The following is a 26,626-nucleotide window of genomic DNA, read 5'->3' as shown; positions in this document are numbered from 1 at the left end:
AATCTGTTCTGTAAGCAGTTGTTGCAATATACTTTGAAATTTATTGCTTTTTTTGTATGCAATATTTCATAATAAATGTTTTAAAAAAGAATAAAGATCTTCTCAGATTATATCATGAGAAGGAGAGAAATTAGTAGTATGTCATTAAGTGATAAGTATAAGTTGCATATTTATGTTGTTAAGTATGTATAAAAAAATTGGGTAAACATTGAGCTGTAGTTGTGTATGAATTATAGGAAGAAACAGAGGACATACATTTATTTCCTTTTATTCTTTGGCATTGATTGGATCTTTATAACGTTTTTTTAAGACTCTTCATTGAAGTATTATGCACATGATTTCAAAAGTGTATATAACTTGATGAATTTTCACAACTTGAACAAACTGTGTCATCAATACCAAATCAGGAAACATCAGTACCTGCCTCATAAAAGCCCTCCTCAAGCTCCTTTGCAGGCAAGGGTAACCTGAATTCTAACAGCATAGGTTAGTTCTGTCTATTTATATGCTTCATATTAAGAGAGTCAGGTGGTTAATTCAACAAGAAGATATAACAGTTATAGATACATATGCACCGAGTGACAGCCCAAAATATATAAAGCAAATATTGACAGAGTTGAAGGGAGAAATAGATATTTCTACATTAATAGTAGGAAATTTCAATTTATCACTTTCAATAATGAGCAGAATAGTTGGAAGATCAATAAGGAAATCTAAGACTTCAGTAATATGGTAAGCTAACTAGGCCTAACACATATAAACACTTCACCCAACAGTAGCAGAATATACATTTTCCGTTGCACACGGATAGACCATATGTTAAGCCATAAAACAAGTTTAAATAAATTTAAAAATATTGTAATCCTTCAATATATTTTCTCTGACCACAGCAGAATGAGGCTAGAAGTCAATAATAGGGAGACCTAGAAAATTCACAAATATGAGGTTATTAAGTAATATAGTCTTTTTTTTATTTTAACATTTGTTTCCCCTATTGTTTATTTATTTTTAATCCATATTTTTTACTCATCTGTCAATATCATAGCTACAAGGAGCATTAGACACAAGGTTTTCACAATCACATAGTCACATTGCAAAAGCTATATGATTATACTTTCATCTTCAAGAACACAGCTCTATAGTTTTAGGCACTTCCCTCTAGCCTCTCTAAAACACCTTAAACTGAAAATGGGATATCTATAAAATGCGTAAGAATAAGCCTCCAGGATAACCTCTTGACTCTTTGAAATCTCTCAGCCACTGACACTTTATTTTGTCTCATTTCTCTCTTCCTCCTTTCAGTCAAGAAGGTTTTCTAAATCCCTTGATGCTGAGTCCCAGCTCATTCTAGGATTTCTGTCCCACATTGCCAGGGAAGTTTACACCCCTGGGAGTCATGTCCCACGTAGAGAGGGGGACGGCCGTGAGTTTGCTTAAGCAATATACTCTTAAACAACCAGTAGGTCAAAGAAGAAACCACAAGGGAAATTAAGAAATATCTTGAAGTAAATGAAAATGAAAACCCAACCTATTCAAACTTATGATATACAGCAGAGGCAGTGCTGAGAGGGAAATTTATAGCTTTAACTGCTTGCATAGGAATATAGAACACAAATAGGGAACCCTAATGTAAATCATAGACTAAAGGTAATAGTGCAATTATAATAATACTGCCATAAGTTGTAACAGGTGTACCGCGCTTATGCACATATTAATAACATGGGTGGTTATATGAGAACTCTGTATTTTCTGCATGATTTTTCTGTACATCTACAGCTTTTCTAATAAAAAAGTCAGTATGTGCTACTTTTTAATAATGAAAGAGATAACTTTTTTTTTTTAAAGAAAAGTTGCCATTCATTTGCTTCTTTCTACTTATACAGATCACCCCTCAGAGCTACCGGAGAAGCTGATCCAGGATCGGTTTCGGAAGCTGGGCCGCTTCCCTGAAGCCTTCAGTTCTATTCACTACAAGGGAACGAGAACTTACAACCCTCCCACAGATTTCTCTGGACTACGCCGGGCTTTGGAGCAGCAACTAGAGAACAACACCACCCGTTCTCCCCGGCACCCGGGGGTCATCTTCAAAGCCCTGAAGGTCAGTTGGCTCCCTCCCCAAGTGCCTCTTATTGGGGTACTAGTGGGTGATGAGAAACCTACAACGTCCAGATTGTTTCCTTGACCAAATAGTCCTGAAACCCTGAGGGGCTCTGTTCTCCAGCTTTTGCTGTGTGTGCTGAGATTGAAAATCTGGGCTGGAAAGAGAGGCTGTAACAAAAGAAGGTGCATGCCTTCATCTTGCTAGGAATTCTCAGGAGTCTTGGGTGATTGTTAGAAACAGACAGGTCCTCATGTCAGAAAAAGTTAGGCTTTGGGGGAATAGGAAAAAGCAGTTATTTCTGGATGGTGTTACACAGCTCTGGTGAGTTAACTTGGTATTGAGGCTCAGTCATCTGGATAGCCTTTGTGCCTTTTTTTTTTTAAACTTAAATTTATTTAAGAAGGAAACTTTTTTATCATTTTACAAATGGAAAACTGGTGTTACAGGTAGCAAATTATCAAAACCAAAACAGACACAAAACTACAATAACTACTGTGTGTTTATTATATACGAAAGTTCTGAGCACTATGTATGGATTAGGTCATTTAATCTTCATATCAACTCCATGAATTAAGCGCTATTATAATCACTATTATAATGCTCATTTTTCAGATGAGGAAACAGGCACAGAGATGAAGTAATTGGTTACTCTCAAATACTGGGTTATAGCAGGCATAAACCTAGGCCATTTGATTCTAGAGTTTATTCTTTCAACAAATTAAAGAAAAGAGACTGTTTCTCATGGAAGTTTCTGAGACAGGGACCTGTTTTTTCTTTATTTGAAGGGAGATTATCAAGTGTTTGGGAAATGATAAAGATTTGTTACCTAAGTGAGCTTTTCTCCTTGACGGAACCTGAAATTTTGAAAAGGGAATAATTTCTGCTGGGGAATTTGATGTTATATCAGCATGTCTTGTCAGTGTATCACCTACATGCATGTCTTGTACCATCTGAAATCCATCTTGTGTACTTGTGACTGTGAGGCCCACCTTTTGGGAAACTGGCCTCTAATCTTTTGTCTCTTAAGATCAGGTAAATTGTTTTTCTTGTATATCCCAGCAGGAATATCAATATATTGTTTCTGTAATAAAGTGACATACTGTTATAAAGCCGCTTGCTGTTCGGCAGATACTGTTTTCCCTGTAGCTGGTCCTGGTGCATGGTGCTCTGCTTCTTTGTAATACAGAGAGCTGCCAACTGGGTGATCTGCTAGTCCTTCTGTTACAGGGTACTGTGTATACTGTTGAGAGGTCCTCAAGGACTAATCTGTTGTCCCCTCTTCATCAGATAAAATTCGTTAGGCTTTGTAGGTACTTGGGTAGGTAGAGATCACTGTGTTGTGTATTACTGCCTACAGTGGCCCTATCACAGCCATCAACAAGTGAGAAATCACTGGTAGAGGGAATGTGAGGGAAATGGAATAGGAAACTGAAAAAGTATAATCTAGGATGTTACTCATTATTGAAAATTGCCATTTTAGTATTGGTGGTAGTCTCAATACAATTTTTATGTATTGTCACACATGAATTAGTTCAAGTGTCCTTTGGGCCCAGTAAAGCTGGGAAAAGAAGTTTTCCTAAATGAAATTTAATAAGAATTCTAATTTTAGGGCAGTTTTTTCAATGATCAGTTTATATTACATTTATCTAAATTCATATCCTTCTTGGTTACATAAGGAATGCATGCAAAATGTTAGGAAATGTGCATACTGCAGTAGAATATAATGATGAAAACAAAGACCATCTTTAATCTTTTCACCTAGGGATAACAACTGTTGACATTTAATATATATCCTTAGGGTATGTGTTCTGTGCATTAATAAAAGACATATATCTTATCATATTTTAGATGTAAATTTATAATGGTTTTCCCTTGTAACATCATTAAATACTTTTCTCTATTATTAAGGGTCTTTACAAATACTTCTTATAGCTGCAAAATATTTCATTGTCTAAATGTACCAAAATAATAATTGTTGGACCAAAGATTGTTTATAAATTTTCCCTGTTATGAATACATACAGTTTTTAAACTACATATAAAAGCTTTCCATATTTAGAATTATTTTCCTAGGTAATAGTTCCTTGAAGTAGTATTATTATCTCAAAAGGGGATGACTGTATAAATAGAGTGAGCCTCTATCACATCTCCAACATTTCACATAGTTGAATATATAATTCTGTTTAAGCATTTTTGCATTTTTTGGTTATCTTTTAGCTAGTTTGCCAATTTTTAGTATTTCAAAGAATTTCCTTTACATAATATCTTTTTTTTTTTAATAATTTTTTATTAATTAAAAAGAAATTACAAGAAAGAAACACAAACATCCGTAATATATGCTCATTCCATTCTACATATATAATCAGTAATTCACAATATCATCACATAGCTGCATATTCATCATCATGATAATTTCTGAGAACATTTGCATCAATTCAGAAAAAGAAATAAAAAGGCAACAGAAAAATAAAACAAAAACAGAAAAAGAAAAAAAATTTTTACATACCATATTCCTTATCCCTCCCTTTCATTGATCGCTAGTATTTCAAACTGAATTTATTTTAACATTTTTTTCCTCTATTATTTATTTATTTTTTTTCCTGAATCTACTATGTGCTTTTATTTTTTTATCCAATTTTTAAAATTTTTTTTAATTAATCAAAAAAAAGAAAAGAAATTAACACAACATTTAGAAATCATTCCATTCTACACATGCACTCAGTAATTCTTAGTATCATCACATAGATGTATGATCATCATTTCTTAGTACATTTGCATCGATTTAGGAAAAGAACTAGCAAAACAGCAGAAAAAGATATAGAATGTTAATATAGAGAAGAGAATTAAAATAATAATACTAATAAAATATATATATATATAAAAAGGAAAAAGAAAAAAACAAAAACAGAAGATACAAACAAACAAACAAACAAACAAAAAACCATATTTCAGGTGCAGCTTCATTCAGTGTTCCAACATAGTTACATTACACTTAGGTATTATTGTGCTGTCCATTTTTGAGTTTTTGTATCTAGTCCTGTTGCGCAGTCTGTATCCCTTCAGCTCCAATTACCCATTATCTTACCCTGTTTCTAACTCCTGCTGGTCTCTGTTACCAATGATATATTCCAAGCTGATTCTCAAATGTCGGTTCACATCAGTGGGACCATACAGTATTTGTCCTTTAGTTTTTGGCTAGACTCACTCAGCATAATGTTCTCTAGGTCCATCCATGTTATTACATGCTTCATAAGTTTAGTCTGTCTTAAAGCTGCATAATATTCCATCATAGGTATACGCCACAGTTTGTTTAGCCACTCGTCTGTTGATGGACACTTTGGCTGTTTCCATCTCTTTGCAATTGTAGATAATGCTGCTATAAACACTGGTGTGCAAATGTCCATCTGTGTCTTTGCCCTTAAGTCCTTTGAGTAGATACCTAGTAGTGGTATTGCTGGGTCGTAATCCATTCTGCCATTCTATGTCTTTTGATTGGGAAATTCAGTCCATTACCTTTTAGTGTTATTACTGTTTGGATAATATTTTCCTCTACCATTTTGGCTTCTGTATTATATATATCATATCTGATTTTCCTTCTTTCTACACTTTACTCCATACCTCTCTCTTCTGTCTTTTCGTATCTGACTCTAGTGCTCCCTTTAGTATTTCTTGCAGAGCTGGTCTCTTGGTCACAAATTCTCTCAGTGACTTTTTGTCTATAAATGTTTTAATTTCTCCTTCATTTTTGAAGGACAATTTTGCTGGATATAGAAGCCTTGGTTGGAAGTTTTTCTCTTTTAGTAATTTAAATATATCATCCCACTGTCTTCTAGCTTCCATGGTTTCTGCTGAGAAATCTACACATAGTCTTATTGGGTTTCCCTTGTATGTGACGGATTGTTTTTCTCTTGCTGCTTTCAAGATCCTCTCTTTCTCTTTGACCTCTGACATTCTAACTAGTAAGTGTCTTGGAGAACACCTATTTGGGTCTATTCTCTTTGGGGTGCGCTGCACTTCTTGGATCTGTAAATTTAGGTCTTTCATAAGAGTTGGGAAATTTTCAGTGATAATTTCTTCCATTAGTTTTTCTCCTCCTTTTCCCTTCTCTTCTCCTTCTGGGACACCCACAACACATATATTTGTGCGCTTCATATTGTCATTCAGTTCCCTGATCCCCTGCTCAAGTTTTTCCATTCTTTTCCCTATAGTTTCTGTTTCTTTTTGGAATTCAGATGTTCCGTCCTCCAGTTCACTAATTGTAGCTTCTGTCTCTTTAGATCTACCATTGTAGGTATCCATTGTTTTTTCCATTTTTTCTTCTTTGTCCTTCACTCCCACAAGTTCTGTGATTTGATTTTTCAGATTTTCTATTTCTTCTTTTTGTTCAGCCCATGTCTTCTTCATGTCCTCCCTCAATTTATTGATTTGGTTTTTGAAGAAGTTTTCCATTTCTGTTCGTATATTCAGCATTAGTTGTCTCAGCTCCTGTATGTCATTTGAACTATTGGTTTGTTCCTTTGACTGGGCCATATCTTTAATTTTCCGAGCCTCATCCATTATTTTCTGCTGGTGTCTGGGCATTTGATCAGATTTCCCTGGGTGTGGGACCCGGCTGGTTGAAAGGTTTTTCTGTGAAATCTCTGGGTTGTTTTTCTTTTCCTGCCCAGTAGGTGGCACTCGTGGCGCTCGTCTGTCTGCGGGGCTCACCAGTAAAAGATGCTGTGGCTCCTTTAACTGGCCAGTCCGAATCTTGCAGTCAGCCCGGGAAACCGCGTGTGGAGGGGGTGGGTCGCCGGCCGCCGTGGCTTGGGGGACTGCCGGTCCAAATTGCCCAGCTGGCCCGAGAAGCCAAGCATGGCGGGAGGGCCCCACTATCCAACGTTCCCACTCAGACCGGGGAGCCACGTGCGTGGAGGGGACCCCAGTCGCCAGCCGCCCCGGCCGGGAAAACGCGCGCCCCTTGGATATCTCACCGCAGCGGATTCTCCCTGCCCGCTCAGCCGTTCCAGAATGGGGTACGCTGTCTTTTTGGTCTCTGTCGTGGCTCCGGGAGCTGTTTCGTATTGTTTCTGTTTCTTTAGTTGCTTTTCTCCTTTACATAATATCTTATCTTCAATATGAACTTCTTTAATTTACTATTCTTCATAATGAATTCATGCGATTGATCCCCTGAGAATATTGCTTCCTTTTTGCTGTTTGCCTATGTACCCCTTTGTTTTGCTGTGCTTCAGATTCTGAAGGCTGAGGACAGCCCAGGGGGATTGGAGCAGGGCCTGTGGGGCAGTAAATGGGCATCTTGGGGGATGGATGGGGGGGGTGTTGAGGAATAGAGACAGTAAAATGGGGGCAAGGGATGAGAGTGCTCAGTGGGGTAGGGGCTAGAGATGTTGGACTGGGAAGGATGGGAAGGAAGGGATAAGAGAAGGGGGTTTGGCATGAAACTAGGCAGACTCTTATGTAGGGACAGCCTTCAAATATATGCTAATTTGCTTAAATCCATTGAATTTAAGAGGTTTGCAGTGGGGCAAAATGTAAGAATTAGTGAATCTGGGTGATTTGATTTGCTAAAGACAGAAATGGAATGGCTTTTAAAAAGGGAATTTACGAAGGGAAATTATGAAGTTGCAAGTTTACAGTTCTAAGGCCATAGAAAGATCCGGAGAAGGATACCTTAAGTCCAAAGAAAGGACAGATGACATTTGCATGCTTGTCTGCTTGCTTTCTCTATAGGCTTCTTCAAGAGGCTTCTCCAGGGCGTTTTCTTTATACATCTCCACAGGCCTCTGGCTTTGTGGGCTCTGAAGCTTTTTCCAAAATGGTTCCCTCTTAAAGGTCTCTAGTCAGCACCCCTACCTTGAATGGGTGGAGACTCATCTCCATGGAAACCACCTAATCAAAAGATCCCACCCAGCAATACTGACTCAGGGTTGAAAGAACATGGTTTTTCTGGGGTACACAATAGTTTCAAACCAGCATACTGGGTAAATAATGTATGGGAATTCTTTGTACTTTTTTTTTTTTTGTACTATTTTTGCAAGTTTTCGGTAAGTTTAAAGTTATATCAAGCTGAAAAGTTACAATAAAAGGTTTGGGTTTTTTGCATAGTGGTTAAAAGCTTGAACTCTGGAATTCCAGCTCTGCCACTTAACCAGCTCCCTTGATTTAGGAAAATTTGTTTGTTCGTTTGTTCATTCATTAAAAAAATAAATGAGTACCTCAATGTACAAGTAAGAGTTTGAGGTGCTGGGATTATAGGAGTAATGGTGTAGACAAAAATCCTTGTCCTTACAATACTGCCTTTTCAAACCTCACTCCTCTTCTGTAAAATAGGGGTAATTCTAGAATCTTCCTAGTGAGATTAGGGGGGATTAAATGAGAACATAATCAAGTAAAGTACAATAAGTAAAGTTCAATAACTCTTAACTATTTTTAATAATATTAAGAAAAAACTATGAGAAAGAATAATATTTGAATAAAACATGAAATACTATTTGATGATTTCATATTTCTCATTAGTATTTGAGGTTAAAGTTATGTGCTTACATGTATTGGTTAATGTCCTTGTAATAGTAAAAAAGAAGTAATTAACATTACTGAATAATGAAACATTCTCAAAAGAGACTCAAACCATACTATGTAATGTTGAAGGATTGTAATTCTGTTTGAAATTAATTATGAGGCAAATGGGCCAGTGGTTGGATTTTAGCAATTCCTTAGCTCTTCTCAAAGCTAACTTAGTTTGTTTAAATAACAGGGAAACTGAGTGCTGTAAGAAATAATTAATGCTTGGGAATTTTACACTCAGGAGTCTGTCTTAGATCTGCTATCCCAGGCCAGTTTATTAGGCATGTTTGAGAAAAATAGTTACACTGTGTCCTTGTGAAGTGATATGATTCCTGAAGCTTCCTGTGATTAAAATGAGTTTGGTAACAAAAGAGATTCTCTTGGGGGTGACTCTTAAGGGGGTGATTCTTGTTAACAGGTGTCCCCAGTGTTTACCTGATATTTTCTCTGAGATGGGGAGGGGAGTGGGGGAGTATGCTGTTCTGAGATGTGGAACCTGCTACTTCTGTCCCTGTCAGGGAGTAATCTGTTTAAGCATGTGACTTGGGCTCTCCCCAAGGAATTGCGGGGTTTTGCAATTTCTCCAAATCCTTGAAAAAATTTTGTTTGCTTTTTCTTTTGTTTTTCTTTTGTTTTTAACTCTTCCTTTATTCTTCTTATTATTTTTTTTCAACATAACATATAAACACGAACATTCTTAACCATATGATCATTCCATTCTTGCTATATAATCAGTAACTCACGATATTGCCACATAGTTTTATCTTCATCACCATGATCATTTCTTAGAACATTTGCGTCAGTTCAGAAAAAGAAATAGAGAAAAAAGAAAAAACTCATACATACCATATCTCTTACCCCCCCCATTGACTGCTAGTATTTCCATCTACCCAATATATTTTAGCCTTTGTTTCCCCTGTTTTTTTCCTATACCCCTTACCACTCCCTTTCATTGATCACTAGCATTTCAACCTACTAATTTTTTTTTTAGTATATGATGAATTTATTGAAAAACTCTTATTTGTCCAAATCATAGTAAATAATTGAAGCACAAATTTACAGAGTTGGTGATATTTCATGAATTTAAAATTGAACTTAGAGTGAAACTATAGACATATCTATGAACACATATTAACTCATTTCTATTTTTTTATTAACTTAAAAAAATATTACAAGAAAGAGATGCAAACATTCTTAAGATATGCTCATTCCGTTCTACATATATAATCAGTAATTCACAGTATCATCACATAGTTGCATATTCATCATTATCATTTCTCAGAACATTTGCATCAATTCAGAAAAAGAAATAAAAAGACAACAGAAAAATAAAACGAAAACAGAGAAAAAAAATTATACATACCATACCCCTTACCCCTCCCTTTCATTGATCACTAGCATTTCAAACTAAATTTATTTTAACATTTGTTCCCCCTATTATTTATTTTTATTCCATATGTTCTACTCATCTGTTGACAAGGTAGATAAAAGGAGCATCAGACACAAGGTTTTCACAATCACACAGTCATGTTGTGAAAGCTATATTATTATACAATCATCATCTAGAAACATGGCTAGTGGAACACAGCTCTACATTTTCAGGCAGTTCCCTCCAGCCTCTCCATTACATCTTGGATAACAAGGTGATATCTACTTAATGCGTAAGAATAACCTCCAGGATAACCTCTCGACTCTGTTTGGAATCTCTCAGCCATTGACACTTTGTCTCATTTCACTCTTCCCCCTGTTGGTCGAGAAGGTTTTCTCAATTCCTTGATGCTGGATCTCAGCTCATTCTAGGATCTCTGTCCCACGTTGCCAGGAAGGTCCACACCCCTGGGAGTCATGTCCCACGTAGACAGGGGGAGGGTGGTGAGTCTGCTTGTTGTGTTGGCTGGAGAGAGAGGCCACATCTGAGTAACAAAAGAGATTCTCTTGGGGGTGACTCTTAAGCCTAATTTTAAGTAGGCTTAACCTATCCTTTGTGGGGTTAAGTTTCATATGAACAAACCCCAAGACTGGGGGCTCAGCCTATAGCTTTGGTTGTCCGCTCTGCTTGTGAGAATATCAAGAATTCAACTTGAGGAGGTTGAATTTTCCCCCTTTCTCACCATTCCCCGAAGGGGACTTTGCAAATACTTTTCCACTCACTAATCAAATCACTCTGGGATTCATCAGGGCATCACTCTGGATAAACCAAGAAAATCTCATGTCCTACTCAAGGTTTCATGTACTTATGTTGTTCAACCAACTATCTACATAAGTTGTATTAGGAGATGCACTAGTCAAAATATAATCAATCTACTAAATTTATTTTAACATTTGTTCTCCCTATTTTTTGTTTATTTTTAATCCATAAGTTTTACTCATCTGTCCATACTATAGATAAAAGGAGCATCAGACACAAGGTTTTCACAGTCACACAGTCACATCGTGAAAGCTTTATCATTATACAATCATCTTCAAGAAACATGGCTACTGGAACATATGGAATAAAAATAAATAATAGGGGGAACAAATGCTAAAATAAATTTAATTTGAAATGCTAGTGATCAATGAAAGCGAGGGGTAAGGGATATGGTAGGTATAATCTTTTTTTTCTTTTCTGTGTTCATTTTATTTCTTTTTCTATTGTCTTTTTATTTCTTTTTCTGAATTAATGCAAATGTTCTAAGAAATGATGAATATGCAACTAAGTGATGATATTGTGAATTACTGATTATATATGTTCATGTTTTATTTGGTTTGTTAATTTCTTTAATTAATAAATAAATTTAAAAAAAAAAAGAAACATGGCTACTGGAACACAGCTCTACATCTTCAGGCAGTTCCCTCCAGCCTGTCCATTACACCTTAGATAAAAAGGTGATATCTATATAATGCATAAGAATAACCTTCAGAATAACCTCTCGACTCTGGAATCTCTTAGCCATTGACACTTTATTTTGTCTCATTTTGCTCTTCCCCCTTTTGGTCGAGAAGGTTTTCTCAATAAGGACAGAGAGTTTGCTTGCTGTGTTGGCTGAGATAGAGATAGGCCACATCTGAGCCAACAAAAGAGGTTCTCTGGGGGTGACTCTTAGGCCTTATTTTAAGTAGGTTTAGTCTATCCTTTGTGGATATAAGTTTCATTGGAACAAACTCCAAGATTGAGGGCTTGGCCTATTGATTTGGTTTTCCCCACTGCTTACGAGAATGTCAGGTGGTCTCCAAATGGGAAAGTTGAATTTTACCCCTTTCTCACCCTTCCCCCAAGGGGACTTTGCAAATACTTTTTATTCACTATTCAAATCACTCTGGGATTTATCGAGGCATTGCTCAGGACAAACCAACAAAATCTCATGTCCTACTCAAAGTTCCATGTACTTATGGTGTTCAATTAAGCTGTCTACATAGGTTATATTAGGAAATGCACTAGTCAAAATATAAATTTTGTACCAAATAAACATGTTTTACTTTAGTTTCATACATAAGTTAAATTTTAAAATATGAATTACTGTCTATTTTCAACACCCTGCAATATTGAATTCCTTTGTTTTTCCTCATGCAAAAACATTTTTAAATTTATGCATTTAGTCACTATCATTGTACACTCTAGGCATTCTTAAATTATATCATCTCAGTCTTTATTGCAAAACCATTGATTTCTGCATTTGCTTTTTAGGTCTTAAAGAAAGTAAAAAGTAGAATTACAAATAAAAATATAAGTGTACTAGATTTTAATCTACCCAAGTCATTATCTTTACCAGAGATCTTTATTTCTTCATGATCATTGTCTACTGTTCTTTCATTTCAGCCTGCAAAACTCCTCTAACCAATCTTGTAGGGTCAATCTAGTGGTGACGAAGTCCCTCAGCTTTTGTATGTCTGGTAATGTTTTCCTCTCTCCCTCTTTTTTTTTCCCAGGGATGAGAACTTTTATTATTCATAATAGTATTACTTCAGTACATACACACATATAACAAGTTATAAGTTTATGCATTTTATTTAGCCTTGTAAACTATAAAACTCCAATTAAATGACAAACTAGGGGGAGAAAAACCTACAAAACTAATATGATTACGATTAATCATGTAATTAAATGCCTGACTAATGTGAGGTATGTTTTGTTTTGTTTTGTTTTACAATCCACAAGTATTTTATTTTTTACACTTCTTATGTCATGAATTCATAGGGAATAGGCTCCAGAAGCTCAGACTCCTTTCCATTGGTTCTCACAAAGTGTGCTTCTCTAGGTGGAGCAGGCTGGTGCCTCATCTGAAACCAGGTATCTTTCTCTTTGGCTTCCTTTTTTTTCCTGATAATTTTCCTTTACATGCTTCAGGAAGCTATTTTGGCTCTTAGAGTGGTTAACATGCTCAGTGCACACATTAATTCTTGTGGCAAGAATCTTGCCCTTCGCTTGTTTGTTTACAGTAATACCAATGGCATGCTGGGTAACATTATAGACTTCCAGTTTTGCCATGGTAACGTTTGTGGGGCATTCCTTTTTGAACAGTGCCCATTCCCTTAATGTCTGTGATACTGCCTTTCTTGTAGATTTGCATGTATGTGGCCAGAAAAACAACTCCATGTTTTCTAAAAGGCCTAGAAAACATATAGTGGGTGTCTCTCCTCTTTCCTTGGTGTTCGTCATTTTGGTGAATTACTGCAAGATGGTATTTCAAGCAGAAGGGTGGTATTATGTTTTGTTGAAAAAAATATCAACTATAGCCTCCTGTCTAGAGATTGTCATGCACAAGCTTGGGATCTGGGAGGTTTGTACCCACCCCTACTTGGGGTGACCTGAATGGCCCGCAAAATGTCCTGTGAAGTGTTTCTCTCCCAAACCTACCATGAAAGCACTATCCCAGTGTCATTTGGCTTTCGGCAGATGAAAACTATTCATGCCTTAAAGCCGCCTCTGCTTCTTGGTGACTAGTCACATGACTCTGGTGACACCCATACACATGACTCTTGCCACAATGTCTCAACTTAAGATATTAAGGGTTCTGATGAAAATAGCTATAGAAAAGAAGATTCCCCTTTATAGCAGATCAAATTCACATTAACACGTGAACAGATGTATGGTGACTGGGCATTTTGGCTTTAGCATAGGCCTTTCCAGGTTACACAGAAATTGTGCAGTTAGAGTGAAGTCAGGAAGCTGAGTAGAATAGTTGCCATGGATATAAAAATTCAAACCCAGAAAACATGTGTAAAGACCTTGGGGTTTTTAAGGGCATGATAGGTCTATAGCATGATTGTGGTTCTGGCTGGTGGTGGGGGAGGGAAAGAGCAGAGATGGGGAGACAAGCTAGGAGATCCCTGCAGTTGGGCAGAGAAGGGGTGAGGCTCCCGTGGGAGTGGGAGGCAGCCCGGAGGCAGGAGTGCAGGTAGCAAGATCATTTATGAGGTTGAATCTATAAGACCTGGGGTTTAGTTAGAGAAGTGAGAGGAGGGTGAGCACCAGGGAGAGGAAGAAACGCAGGTGAATAGGTGGTGCCACCTATGGTGCTGTGGCAGGTTGGGGAATGCAGAGTTTGTTTTGTGATGTGCCAGTCATGTTCATTGTAGTATGGGGCTCGGGGCTGGAGAGAGAAGTGGATGCTGGGGACCAGGCTAAGGAAAACCAGAGAAGGAGAGTACGGAGGGAGAGAAGGGGCTGCCGGCTGGTAGGGGGGAAAGGAGAAAAGTTCATGGAGAGAAGAGTCAAGGCAAATATCAGGTCCTAAAGATGGAGCAAGATAGGACAGAAGGTATACAATGGTTTTGGTAGTGACTTCAGTGTCATATGGGGGTGGGGTGGTCTTGGTAGTGCTGGGGAGGAAGATGCAGCAGATTAAGTGAGGAGGGCAAATGAGAGAAAGTAGGTTGGAGAGAAGGGCCCAGCACAACCCCTCGCCCTGATAGGAGAGTCTGAAGGGGCTGACAGTCCTGCAACTGGTAGGACATGATTTGGGGTATGGAGATCCAGAGAGCAAGACTGGCCGTGGTGAGGAAGGACACCTTGTACTGTAAGGCAGAAGGGAAGGAGGTAAAGAAGGGAACGATGCTGGGGAATTCGGGGGAGTAAGAAGACAAGGGAGTGTCTCCTTGCTACAGGATACCCTTGGCCAAATTCCCCTTTATAGGCCTTACATCCTATGGAAAGCACAAACACTTGGACTTTTCTGTGTTCTTACCTATAGCCCATATACCACTAAAGAGTGGGAAAAAAGATCAAAGGTGATAGTGGAGTTATACAGAGAAGGTAGGGTTTGACAAATGAGTATGATTGCTGAATCATAATATTGGTATTTCTTTTAGTCTCCAGTATCTTAGAGCAGCTAGAAGTAAAACCCCAAAATTGTAGAATTGTAACCCATAATTCTAACCCATATCAAACTCTGAAATCTGTTCTACAACTAATTGTCCACTGTGCTTTGAAATTTATTGCTTTTTTTATATATATGTTATTTTTTTCACAAAGAAAGAAAAAAAAATGTCGATTGTGATGGTATGAAAATATTTATTCCTTCTAGCATCCAGTGTTCTGGAGCAGCTAGAAGGAAAAATCTGAGAGGATGGTATGTATGGTAGCCCATGACAAACTCTGGGATCTGTCCTGTAACTACTTGTGAAGACTGCTTTGAAAATTATTGTTTTTTTCTTTCTTTGCTTTATATTTCAACTAATTCCATCCCCTTATCCTGTGTTATCAAGAGTCCGTTCCAACATGAAAAAATTAGAATGGGCATAGCCCACATATCCCTAAAGAGTAGAAGAAAGATCGGAGGTGATGGTAGAATTATACAGAGAAAGTAGGTTTTAATAAATGAGTAATATTGCTGAATCATTATATTGATATTTTTTTAATCTCTAGTATCTTAGAACAGCTAGAAGTAAAAAGCTAAGAGTGTGAAATTGTAAACCATACCAAACTCTGAAATCTTTCTACACCTAATTGTTGCAATGCGCTTTGAAATATATTGCTTTTTTTTGTATACATGTTATTTTTCACAAAAAAGGGGGGAAAAGTCAATTGTGATGATAAAAAGAAAGAATAAGTAGAAAAAAAAATAAAGATGATTTTTTCCAGCAAAAAAAAAAGCCATTCTATCTCTGGTGTATGGCATTCTGGCAGCCTTAGCAAACTAAAATAGGGTCTCGGCATCTTTGCTTCCACTCTAGGGAGCTAATTTTGAATGTTAGTGTTTATGTGACCCTCAATTGCATAGGGTGTGCATACTGAGAAGAAACTTTGATTTTGAGTAGTCTGAGAATCAGGGACTCACCGAAATTGAGGGCTGTGAGCAGTCTCATTTTACAGAAGAGAAGACTGAAGCTCTGGAATCTTAGTGCTGAACTTCAAGGCCCCAAAACAACAGAGCAGGACTGGAACCCAGGTTCCCGACTTCCAGATTGTATACAGTTTACTGCAACATTCACCTATTTGCTTGTTGCCTCTCCCAGATTTAAGCATGTTGAGGACAGAGACCACCTTGTCTTGTCTATTTAATAGATGATGAGAGTCCTGCCCATGCATCTGCTTCTCTATGGGCCACAAGCAAAGTGGCATTTGCTTGCTGGTACCCACATGCTGCCATTGTTGGTACCATGCTCTTTGCATATGCAGCAGGAATTTGTTATCCAGGGCTCATCCTATGTTTGTGTTTCTCTGCTGTATTCCTTTTCATTGGGTTATTTCACATCTAAGATCAAAGGATATGAGCATTTTTAAAGGTTTCTGACATGTATGCCTGTATGATAGGGCATTGCCATGAGTGGTATTTTAGTGTCTGATTATTTTAATTTAAAAAAAGATGTCATTTTTTAAATTATAAAAGCAATGCCTGTTAATGATGAGGAATTCAAATAGGACAGAAATGTGTAAGGTACAGGTTAAGTCCCCTTTCCTGCCCTCAACTCCCCTCCTCACCATTTAGAGATAGCCATTATTAATTCTTTTATATGCTTCTAGAAATTTTCAGTGCTATATAAATGTATATATAAGCATATGTATATAATATATATATTTTTTCTTCCTAAATAAATGTGAGGATAGAGAAATGAAGTCATTTTCTCTTCCCCATCTCCTCTTCTCACTATTCAAATAAACATTGGTAGTAGTTTCTTGTATATGCATGTAGAAATTTTCATCTATGTATATGTAGATGTATATCATTTAAATTTAATCTTTTTTCCTTTTATAAATGGTTCGTACCAGTCATTTTTTTTTACTACTCATAGTATTTTACAACTGCTTTTTTTTTTCTCACTTATGCATCTTCGTTAACATGGTATATTAGTACAGAACAGGCACCTCATTCTTTTTAATGCCATTAGTATATTTTATTTATTTATTAATTTTGCATGGGCATGGACCGGGAATTGAACCCAGGTCTCCAGTATGGCAGTGAGAACTCTGCCTGCTGAGCCACCATGGCCCACCCCATTAATATATTTTTAAAAAGTTATTAACTATATATTATTTATGAAGTGAGGTTCCAGCTAATTGAATTCAGTTGGGTTTTATTGAATTCAAAAGGAGCCAAGTTCTAGTTTTCATGTTCATTATTGAACAGGAAATGTGAATTTATATATATGATCAATGAGATGGAATGAAGAGTTTGAAGAGTGTATGTGTATGTGGGACAGGTTTCCCTCTTCATCCAGCTGACAGGATCACTTTTCCTGCCATTCAGCCACCTGCTTCCATCTAAGCTCCACTTCTTTACCACTCACTCTTTTGCTCAGGAGCCACGGTAGCAAGAGCCCAGAAACCTACCAGCAGATCATACCCTTCCTATAAATGTTTTAAAGGAAGCAGACACCCAACCCTATATTTAATAGTGACTAACTGTAGTTGTCTGAACTTTACAGTTGTAATTGGGAAAATTATTTTATAGTTGAATTCAAGTCAGTTTTATATAATACCTTTTTCAGCCTCTGGTCTCTGTACAAATTCTTAATTCCATCACTATCAGGAAGCATATATTAAATATTTATCATATTAGAATGTTTTGTTGTAAGATAGGCATCATTGATTACATTAGTAACCCCATTTCGAACCACAAAATTCACTGTTAGCCCTTGATCACTGGGGCTAACCTTATAGATAAAATAGAAGGAGCCATACTGTTGCTAAGGCAACGAATGCTCAACTAACACCTGGTCTCCAGGCAACCTTTTCCATACTTGCCTCAAATTTTTTCCCAGGCTTTCTCAGGAGAAGCCCTTCCCTGCCTTTCTCTTCCAACTTTGGGACCTCAGGAGGAGGAGAGCCCAAAAACTCTGGAATAATGTGAGATTTAGAATTTTTGAACAAGGAAAGTGAATAGATCAGTTAGTAGGGTCTATATTTGGAAAGAAAAATCAAGTTATAGATGAAAGACAATTTCTCCCTGGTATCCAAAACACACTGATATTAGTTGGGTGGTGGTGTTTTTATTTTTTAAGTTACTATTATATTCCATACTCTTGCTTCTTGAAGGCCTACTGAAGCTTGTCAAGATCTGATTCATTACTGCCAGTTCTTGTTACTGCCACAGGTCACAATAATGACTTATGAGGGAAGTGAGGTGCATTTTCAGAGGATGGGTGACCAGCATCTGAAGTGATAAAGATAGTTTGTCTAGGAGTTCTTCTCTTTCTGATGTCATAGAGGTTACTGCTGGCTGGGTCAACATCAGCCAATGGTTAATTTGTCTAGAGCAGGGAATGATGGAAGTTCCGTGGGCATGTGTACCATGACAAATCTGGCCACAGATTGTTTCATGCCAAGCCTTGAAATACTTAGAAATCCCCACCACCCCCCATCCCCCATTTCCCCGAAGAACTTTCAGAGAAGTAAACCAGGCTACTTGGGCTTAGAACAGAAAGGACCTTTTGTTGTCACTGTTATTGGGCTAGAATTTTATATATCCACAGCTGTTAAATTCATGTTAAATTTAACATTATTTGTCCTGCGGAAAACTTTGTGCCAGGTATCCTATATGGGCTTACTCATTTGATCCTCTAGCCATGTCCTTTTTTTTTTTTTTTTTTCCATGGGGAGGCATTGGTTTTTGAACCTGGGTCTCTGGCATGGTGGGTGAGAATTTGGCCACTGAGCCACTGTGGCCTGCCCAGTATCCATTTTATAAACAAAGAAATAGAGGCATTGAGGGCACAAAACTGCCAACTACAAGCTGTAAAAAGTTTGGTGTGGGTCTTATGTTTTATTTATGCAAATTTTCCATTTTTTTCCTTTGTTTCTATCCCTGATTATTATTACTTTCTTTTTTTCCTCTTTGTCTTTTTTTATTAGAAAAGTTGTAGCTTTACAGAAAAATCATGCGTAAAATACTAGAGTTCCCATATACTAACATCTTGCCTTAATGTGGTACATTTCTTACAATTGATGATAAAACAATTTTATAATTTTATCATTAAATATATAGTCCATGGTTTACTTTAGGGTTGACTGTGTTGAACAGTTCTATGGATTAAAAAATATATATAGACCTACTAAATAACCAGAAACAGTACAGAACAGCTCCTGGGGCCACGTCAGTGACCAGACACACAGCGTACCCCAGTCTGGACCAGCTGGACCAGCTGCGAGCACCCCTTAACCGTGAGTTCCCAAAGCTGCGGCAGCCAGTGCCCCTCCCCCACAGGCTGCTTTCCAGAGGGGAAAGGAAAGGACTTTACCAGCAGCAGAGACTGGGCACAATCAAACACCAATTGTGGAACTAATTAACTAATTCTGACTACTAAAAATAGGCTCCCAGCTTAGGTGAACCTGATCAAAGCGGAGGTTGCTCATTTTTGCCCCGGCGGCAAGGGGGCAGGACTGACAGAAAAAGGGGGGAAAAAAAAAAGAAGAAAGCAGAGGTTTTTGTGGCTGTGTATCTATAAAGGCTTGACTGCCTCTGGATACAGCAGCAGGACTTTTCAGGCTGCAACTGTCCCAGACATAGGCAGAAGTGAGCTCTTTTGGGGGCTTGTCTGGAGCCTGTGCCTTCCCCAGGGGGGGTGAAGCCCAACTCAGGTGGAATCCCTCCATCAAGGAATTCAGAAACCAGGGCTTGGTAATTTGAAGCCATTAAAACCAGTCTACAATCTCTCCTCTGTCTCCACCACGCCCCCAACAGGGTGAGTCTGCCAAAGTTAAAGGTACCGCATCATCTTATGCTGGTGGGACCTGCAGTCAGACAAGCACCACATACTGGGCAGGATAAGAAAAAAATATATATATAGTCTAGTAACATACATACAACCTAAGAGTTCTTCTTTTAATCATATTCAAATATATAATCCAGTGCTATCAATTATGTTTGCAGTGCTGTGCTACCATCATTTCCATCCATTACCAAAATTTTCCATTGCCCCAAGTAGAAACTCTTTAGAATTTAAAAATATTAACTCACCGTTCCTTAACCCCACTCGGACTCCAGAAACTAGAAACCTATAGTCTAGTTTCTGAATCCATTCTAATTGTTTCATATCAGTGAGGTCTTGTGTCAATCAAATGTTCCAGACATGTTCACTTAACATGTCTTCGGTTCATGTTGTCACATTATCAGAACTTTATGCCTTTTTTTGGTTGTATATATATATACCACATTTTGTTTATCTTTTCATTTATTGATGGACACTTGGGTTGCTTCCATCTTTTGGCAATTGTGAATAATGCTGCTATGAGCATTGGTGTGCAAATATCTGCTTGAGTCCCTGCTTTCAAATCTTTTGGGTATATTCCTAAAAGAGGGATTGTTGGGTATTATGGTAATTATATATTTACCTTTCTGAGGAACCATCACACTGTCTTCTATAGCAGCTATATCATTTTACATTCCCACTAGCATTGACTGAGTGTTTCTATTTCTCCAAATTCTAACATTTACAATTTTCCTTTTTTAAAAAATAGTATTCTAGTAGGGGTGCAGTGGTATCTCATGGTTTTGATTTGTATTTCCCTAATGGCTAATGATACTGAACATCTTTTCATGTGCTTTTTTGGCTGTCTGTAAAATTTATTTGGAGAAATGTCTATTCAACTTTTTTGCCCATTTTTAAAATTGGGTTATTTGTGACTTCACACACTTTTAACATTAACTGTAATTCAATTCTGACTAACTATCCAGAGTTAGGACAAGTTAAGGGCAATCCTCTGTAAGTTTGTCCCTCAGAGAGCAGCCACAAGTTTTGGGGCCCAGGCCCTTCTGACCAACTGGCTAGAAATTCAGGGGTTTCCACAACTCTCTCGGGCTTGAAAATTCACCAGAATGACATTCATAGAACACAAGAAAGAGCTATATTTAGGATTATAGTTTTATTATAGTGAAAGTTGTATATAAGAGACGCATAGGGCAAGGTCTGGGAGGCTCGCAAACCCGAAGCTTTCATGTCCTCAGGAGTATCATACTTCAGTGCCTAAGAGTTTTTATTGGGGTCTCATTACAAAGGCATGATTGATGGGATCATTTCCCACCTGATTGAACTCATTCACAGCCCTCCTCCCAGAGGTTGGGGAGGTTGGGCTGCTGTGACTTGGCTCAAAGCCTCAACCCTGAGTCATTTCATTAGCATAAATTATTCCCAGGGGTCCACTAGGAATAACAAAAGGCCACTCCTTTGTCTTCCAGGTATTTAGAGGATATCTCCCAGGTAATGGGAAAAAGACCAGCCAAGTTCTTGATTATACTATATATAACCATGTTTGCTTTTGATATATTTATATAAAATAACCCCCCCAATCTTTTAGTAAATTGATGCATTTTCCCAGCATCAATTTCCCAGGTATTCCCAGAAAGTTTTGTACATGCTTGTTTGTAAAACTCAGCTTTAAATCTTTTACCAACAATTTGGCTGATTAAGGATTAGTTGCCTTAAATTTGAGAGGACTTGTGGGAATGGCATGAGGCCTAGGACCAGTTCAAGGTGAAGATTACTCAGTACCTACTACAGGTATTAAGTACAACAGGAATGCAGAGAAGGCAGAGAGTGGAGTGGTTTGGAGTAGTTGGAAAGGCTTTGTGAAGGAAGTGAGACCAAAAAAAGTCCCTGAAGGATGGGATGCATTTAGAAGTAGGAGAAAGGAGGAGCAATCATGTAGGCTCCTGAATGATTCTACCTGCCCTGCTTTTCATTTATTCTTATTAATATTCATATATAGATATTCTATCATATTCTGTTTCAAAATTTGATGGTTTTCACTAATTTAATTTTTATAAAATAATCCCACGGAGGACAGGACTTAGACTATTATTTGTCAGATCACTTTTTTATTAGTATAGGTCAAGGATTGCAACTTGGACTACCATTGTTGGCCAGTAGTGTTTTCTGGGCCAGCACCTGATCATTTCAGAACCTGAATTTGAATGCCCTCAATTTGATGCGCTCCTTGCCACTACTTTATCTTGTGCCTCAGCATTGATATCACATGCCCTTGTAGGCATCTGAGTTTGAGTTCCTGGTGGTAAGACTTCTCTGAGAAAAAAAGGAACCTTAACAAACATGTTCTTATTCATTGAACCTCTTCTCACAGCTTGTTTAAAACCTAATCTGCAGGCAGAACGGTGGCACCACCTTCCCGCAAGGACCAGATCTTGGTCCCTGTAGGACCCACCTGGGTGACTTGGGACTGCTTTCATACTTTGCTTAAGTTTCAAACTGTCCCAGAGTTAGAATATAAAGAAAGGCTGATAGCAGCTCAGTTCTCTGATGATGAAACCACAGACCCTGGTAAGAATTGCTTTTGTTGAATCAGAATGTCCATGATGTTTTAAGAATCAGTGACCTTCAAGGATGTAGCTGTAGGCATCATGCAGGATTAATGGTCTCTACTGAACTTATCCCAGAGAAAGATGTACAGAGATGTGATGCTGGGGAACCTAAGGTATCTCGTTTTTGTAGGCTATCAGCTCTGCAAATTGGATGTGATTTCACAGCTGGAGCAAGAAAAGGAGATATGTAGGAAAGTAAGATAATTTCTCCAAGACACATCTCCAGGTAGGGAGAATGCCCTTATAAAACAAAAAGTGACAACCATACAACATACCTGCAGGAAGGACCTTTCTAACTGCATGCCAATGACATGTGCAACCATTACCACAGCCTATTTTAGAACATTTTCTTCTCATAAAGAAATCCTTCATACAACTCTACACCTACAGGAATGGCTGAAATTAAAAAATCTGAGAACTCCAAATGTCCATGTGAATGTTAAACACCAGGAATGTTCATTTACTGCTGGTATCGGGAATTGAAACTGGGTCTTTGGCATGGCAGGCAGCAATTCTGCTACTAAGCCACCAACACACTGCCTCAGATACAAACTCTTTTATCTGTGGACAGTTGATCTTTGATAAGGTGATCAGGCCAACTCACATGGGACAGAACAGCCTCTTCATTAAATGGTGCTCGGAGAATGAAAAGAATGAAAGAGAATCCATATCTCACACCCTATACAAAATTAACTCAAAATGGATCAAAGACCTAACTAAGACCATAAAACTTTTAAAAGAAAATATAGGGAAATAATCTTATAAAACTTGTACTAGAAGGCAATTTCTTAGATCTTACACCCAAAGCACAAACATTAAATAAAGAAATGAGAACTCCTTAAATTAAACACCTTTTTGCATCTAAGAACTTTGTCAAGAAAGTAAAAAGGCAGCCTACACAGTGGGAGATGATATTTGGAACCCACATATCAGATAAGGGTTTAATATCCACAATATATAAAGAGATTCTTCAGCTCAACAACAAAAAGACAACCCAATTAAAAAATGGGCAAAAGACATGAACAGGCATTTCTCAGAAGAGGATATAAAAATGGCTAAAAGGCACATGAAAAAGATGCTCAACTTCCCTGGCTATTAGGGAAATGCAAATCAAAACCATAATGAAATATCATCTGACACCCACCAGAATGGCCATTATAAAAATTAAAAAACAACAACAACAGATAATGACAAGTGCTGGAGAGGATGTGAAGAAAGAGGCACACTTATCCACTGTTGGTGGGAATATAAAATGGTACAACTGCTTTGGAAGGCAGTTTAGCAGTTTCTCAGGGAGCCAAGTATAGAATTGTCATATGATCCAGCAATATGATTGCTAGATACCTATTCAGAGGACATGAGTGCCAGGACACAAATGGACATTTATACACCAATGTTTATAGCAACATTATTTACGATTGCCAAAAGATGGAAAAAGCCTAAATGCCCTTCAGTGGATGAGTGGCTAAACAAGATGTGGTACATACATATGATGGACTATTACACAGCTGTAGACAGAATAAAGTCATGAAGCATATAACGAGATGGAGGAAACTTGAGGATATTTTGCTGAATGAAATTGGTCAGAAACAAAAAGACAAATACTGTATAGGCTCACTAATATGAACTTCAATTAATGAGTTAACTTGGAGAATTGACGTTAAGAACACAGGTTTTCAGGAGATATAAATAGGGGAGAGATTGGACAATTGTTGCTGAAGGAATACAGATCATGCAACAGGACTCATGGTTTAAATTCAGAAATGGATAGCACACTACTACCTGATTGTAGCACAAGAGTGTAAGTACACTGAGTGAAGCTGAATGTATGATAGAGGGAGATGGGCTGGGAGCAACATAGGAAACCAGAAGGAAAGATAAAGGATAAAGACTGAGATGGTATAATTTAGGAATGCCTAGAGTGTACAATGATGGTCATTAAATGTACAAATTAAAAAAAAAATGTTTTTGCATGGAGGAGAACAAATGTATGTCAATATTGCAGGGTGTTGAAAATAGATGGTATATGGGAAAAAGTACAAAAAAAATGTGAACTAGGGTCTGTAGTCAACAGTGGCATTGTAATATGTTTCCACTAAATGTAATAAAGGCCTTAAACCCAAACTAAATGTCAATAGGTATGGAAATTGTGAAAGGGGTGTATATTTTGTGGAAGAAAAGATATATTCAGATAGAGTATGGTGGTAAAGGCATGTCTATACACTTAGGTTGGATGGGATAATGTGTGAATAAAACTGTTTAAAAATGAAAAGGGAGAGGACGGGCCATGGTGACTCGGCAGGCAGAGTTCTTGCCTACCATGCTGGAGACCCGGGTTCGATTCCCAGTGCTTGCCTATGTAAAAAAAAAAAAAAGAAAGAAAGAGAAGGGAGAAACAAATGTTATAGAAAATGTGGAGAAAGAAATGTACCTGTTCACAGTCAGTAGGGAAATGAGAGATGCAGGCCCTTGGAGGGCAGCGTCATGGTTCCCAGGAGGCTAGGGGTGGGTTTGCCATCTGATCCTGAAAGCCAGTTGCTCAGTATGTACCTGGGGGAACTGAGTGTGGGGAGACAAATGGACATTTGCACACTGGTGTCTCTGGCAGCAGTGTTCCAAATCCACAATGAATGGAGATGACCTTCGAGGATAACAATTGAGGAATGGAAGGGGGAACTAGGGTGTATACATAAAATGGACTACTGAGTGGTCACAAGAAGGAATAAAATTATGAGGCATGCAACTAGGTGAATGAAACTTAAGTAGTAAGTTGAATGAAATGTCAGGAGCAAAAAGACAAATATTATCATGCCTCAATCATATGAACTAACTATAATATAAAAATTCGATGAACTAAAGTCAAGACCATTGCGGTTTCTTGTAAAGATCTTAGATTATAAGCTTTTACAGCAGTCAAACATATTTAGTAGGTGTAACTGTTAATTCAAAATTTTGAGATACTAAGCTGTTTGTATATAACATAGTCTTTCCCAGAAACTTCAGTTATGTGACACTAGAGAATCATATTTAGAACTCTGATACACTGAAAGTCAGCAGTACCCCATAAGGGAACTGTTTAAAAAGTTGAAAGAGTGATCAGACATCAAGATATAAATGAAGTGATCTACTTAGGAATAAGGTGTATCAGAATACAGGGTAAAGGATGATATCGACTCCATATTTAAAAATTTCAACTTCTGTGAGACCAAAGTGAGAGATGTTTATTTGGTGCAAAATTTATATTTTGGATAGGACATTTCCTAATTTAACTTGTTATGGTCTGTTTTTGAACACCGTAAGTATGTGGGATCTTGAATATGGCATAAGATTTTGTTGGTTTGTCCAGGTTATGTGATGCCCCATAAATCCCATGATGTCCTTATGAATCCCAGAGTGATTTATACAGTGAATGAAGACGTATTTGCAAAGTCCCTTGGGGGAACGGGGAGAAAGGGGGAAATAGTCAAGCTCTCCATTTTGAGAACGTCATATTCTCAGAAGCAGTGAGGACAACCAAATAAATAGGTTGAGTCCTCAATCTTGGGGTTTGCCCCTAGGAAACTTATTCCTGCAATGGATAGGCTAAGCCTACTTAAATTATGCCTAAGAATGTCCCCCAGAGAACTTCTATGATTACTCAGACATGGCCTCTTTCTCAGTCAACATGACAAGTGAACTATCTGCCCTTTCCTTCTACATGGGACATGAGTCCCAGGGGTATAAATCTCCTTGGCTACATGGGACAGAAATCCTGGGATGAGCCAGGACCTGGCATCAAGGGATTGAGAAAACCTTCTTGACCAAAAGCAGGAAAAAAGAAATGAGAAAAAATAAGGTGTCAGTGGCTGAGAAATTTCAGAGTTGAGAGGTTATCCTATGTGTATTATATAGATATCACCTTTTTAGTTCATAGTGTATTGGAGTAGACAGAGTGAAGTACCTGAAAATGTAAAGCTGTGTTCAAGTAACTTTGTTTCTTGAAGATGATTGTGTAATGATAATAGCTTTTACAGTGTGACTGTGTGATTGTGAAATCCTTGTGTCTGATACTTCTTTTATCTAGCGTTTGGACAGATGAGTAAAAAATATGGATAAAAAATAAATAATAAGGGGGGCAAAGATTAAATAAATTAGGTAGATGGAAATACTAGTGGTCAATGAGAGGGAGGAGTAAGGGATATAGTATATATTAGTTTTTTCTTTTTTCTTTTTCTGGAGTGATGTAAATG

The 26,626-nt window shown here is 37.7% G+C and overlaps 1 protein-coding gene and 1 pseudogene across 7 annotated transcripts in view; one reads left to right on the top strand and one right to left on the bottom strand.

Annotated features, from left to right (window-relative positions):
• The window catches only part of ZFYVE1 (zinc finger FYVE-type containing 1), a 92,757-nt gene that overhangs the window by 43,770 nt on the left and 22,361 nt on the right, over positions 1 to 26,626 (top strand). For 3 of the 7 annotated variants that reach the window (XM_077122936.1, XM_077122935.1, XM_077122937.1), the window contains exon 4: positions 1,884 to 2,098. In XM_077122936.1, coding sequence (XP_076979051.1) covers positions 1,884 to 2,098 — 215 coding nt within the window. Of the gene's footprint in view, positions 1 to 1,883; positions 2,099 to 14,283; positions 14,403 to 17,613; positions 17,930 to 18,075; positions 18,612 to 19,061; positions 19,244 to 26,626 lie in introns of those variants that run through there. The other 4 variants (XM_077122942.1, XM_077122939.1, XM_077122938.1 and 1 more) reach the window with 4 other exon arrangements.
• On the bottom strand, positions 12,700 to 15,948 carry LOC143652650 (large ribosomal subunit protein eL21 pseudogene; annotated as a pseudogene).

The sequence above is a fragment of the Tamandua tetradactyla genome, chromosome 12 (assembly GCF_023851605.1).
Source record: "Tamandua tetradactyla isolate mTamTet1 chromosome 12, mTamTet1.pri, whole genome shotgun sequence".
Lineage (NCBI taxonomy): Eukaryota > Metazoa > Chordata > Mammalia > Pilosa > Myrmecophagidae > Tamandua > Tamandua tetradactyla.
The sequence above is the reverse complement of the archived record's forward strand: the minus strand, read 5'-3'. Positions and strand labels throughout refer to the sequence as shown.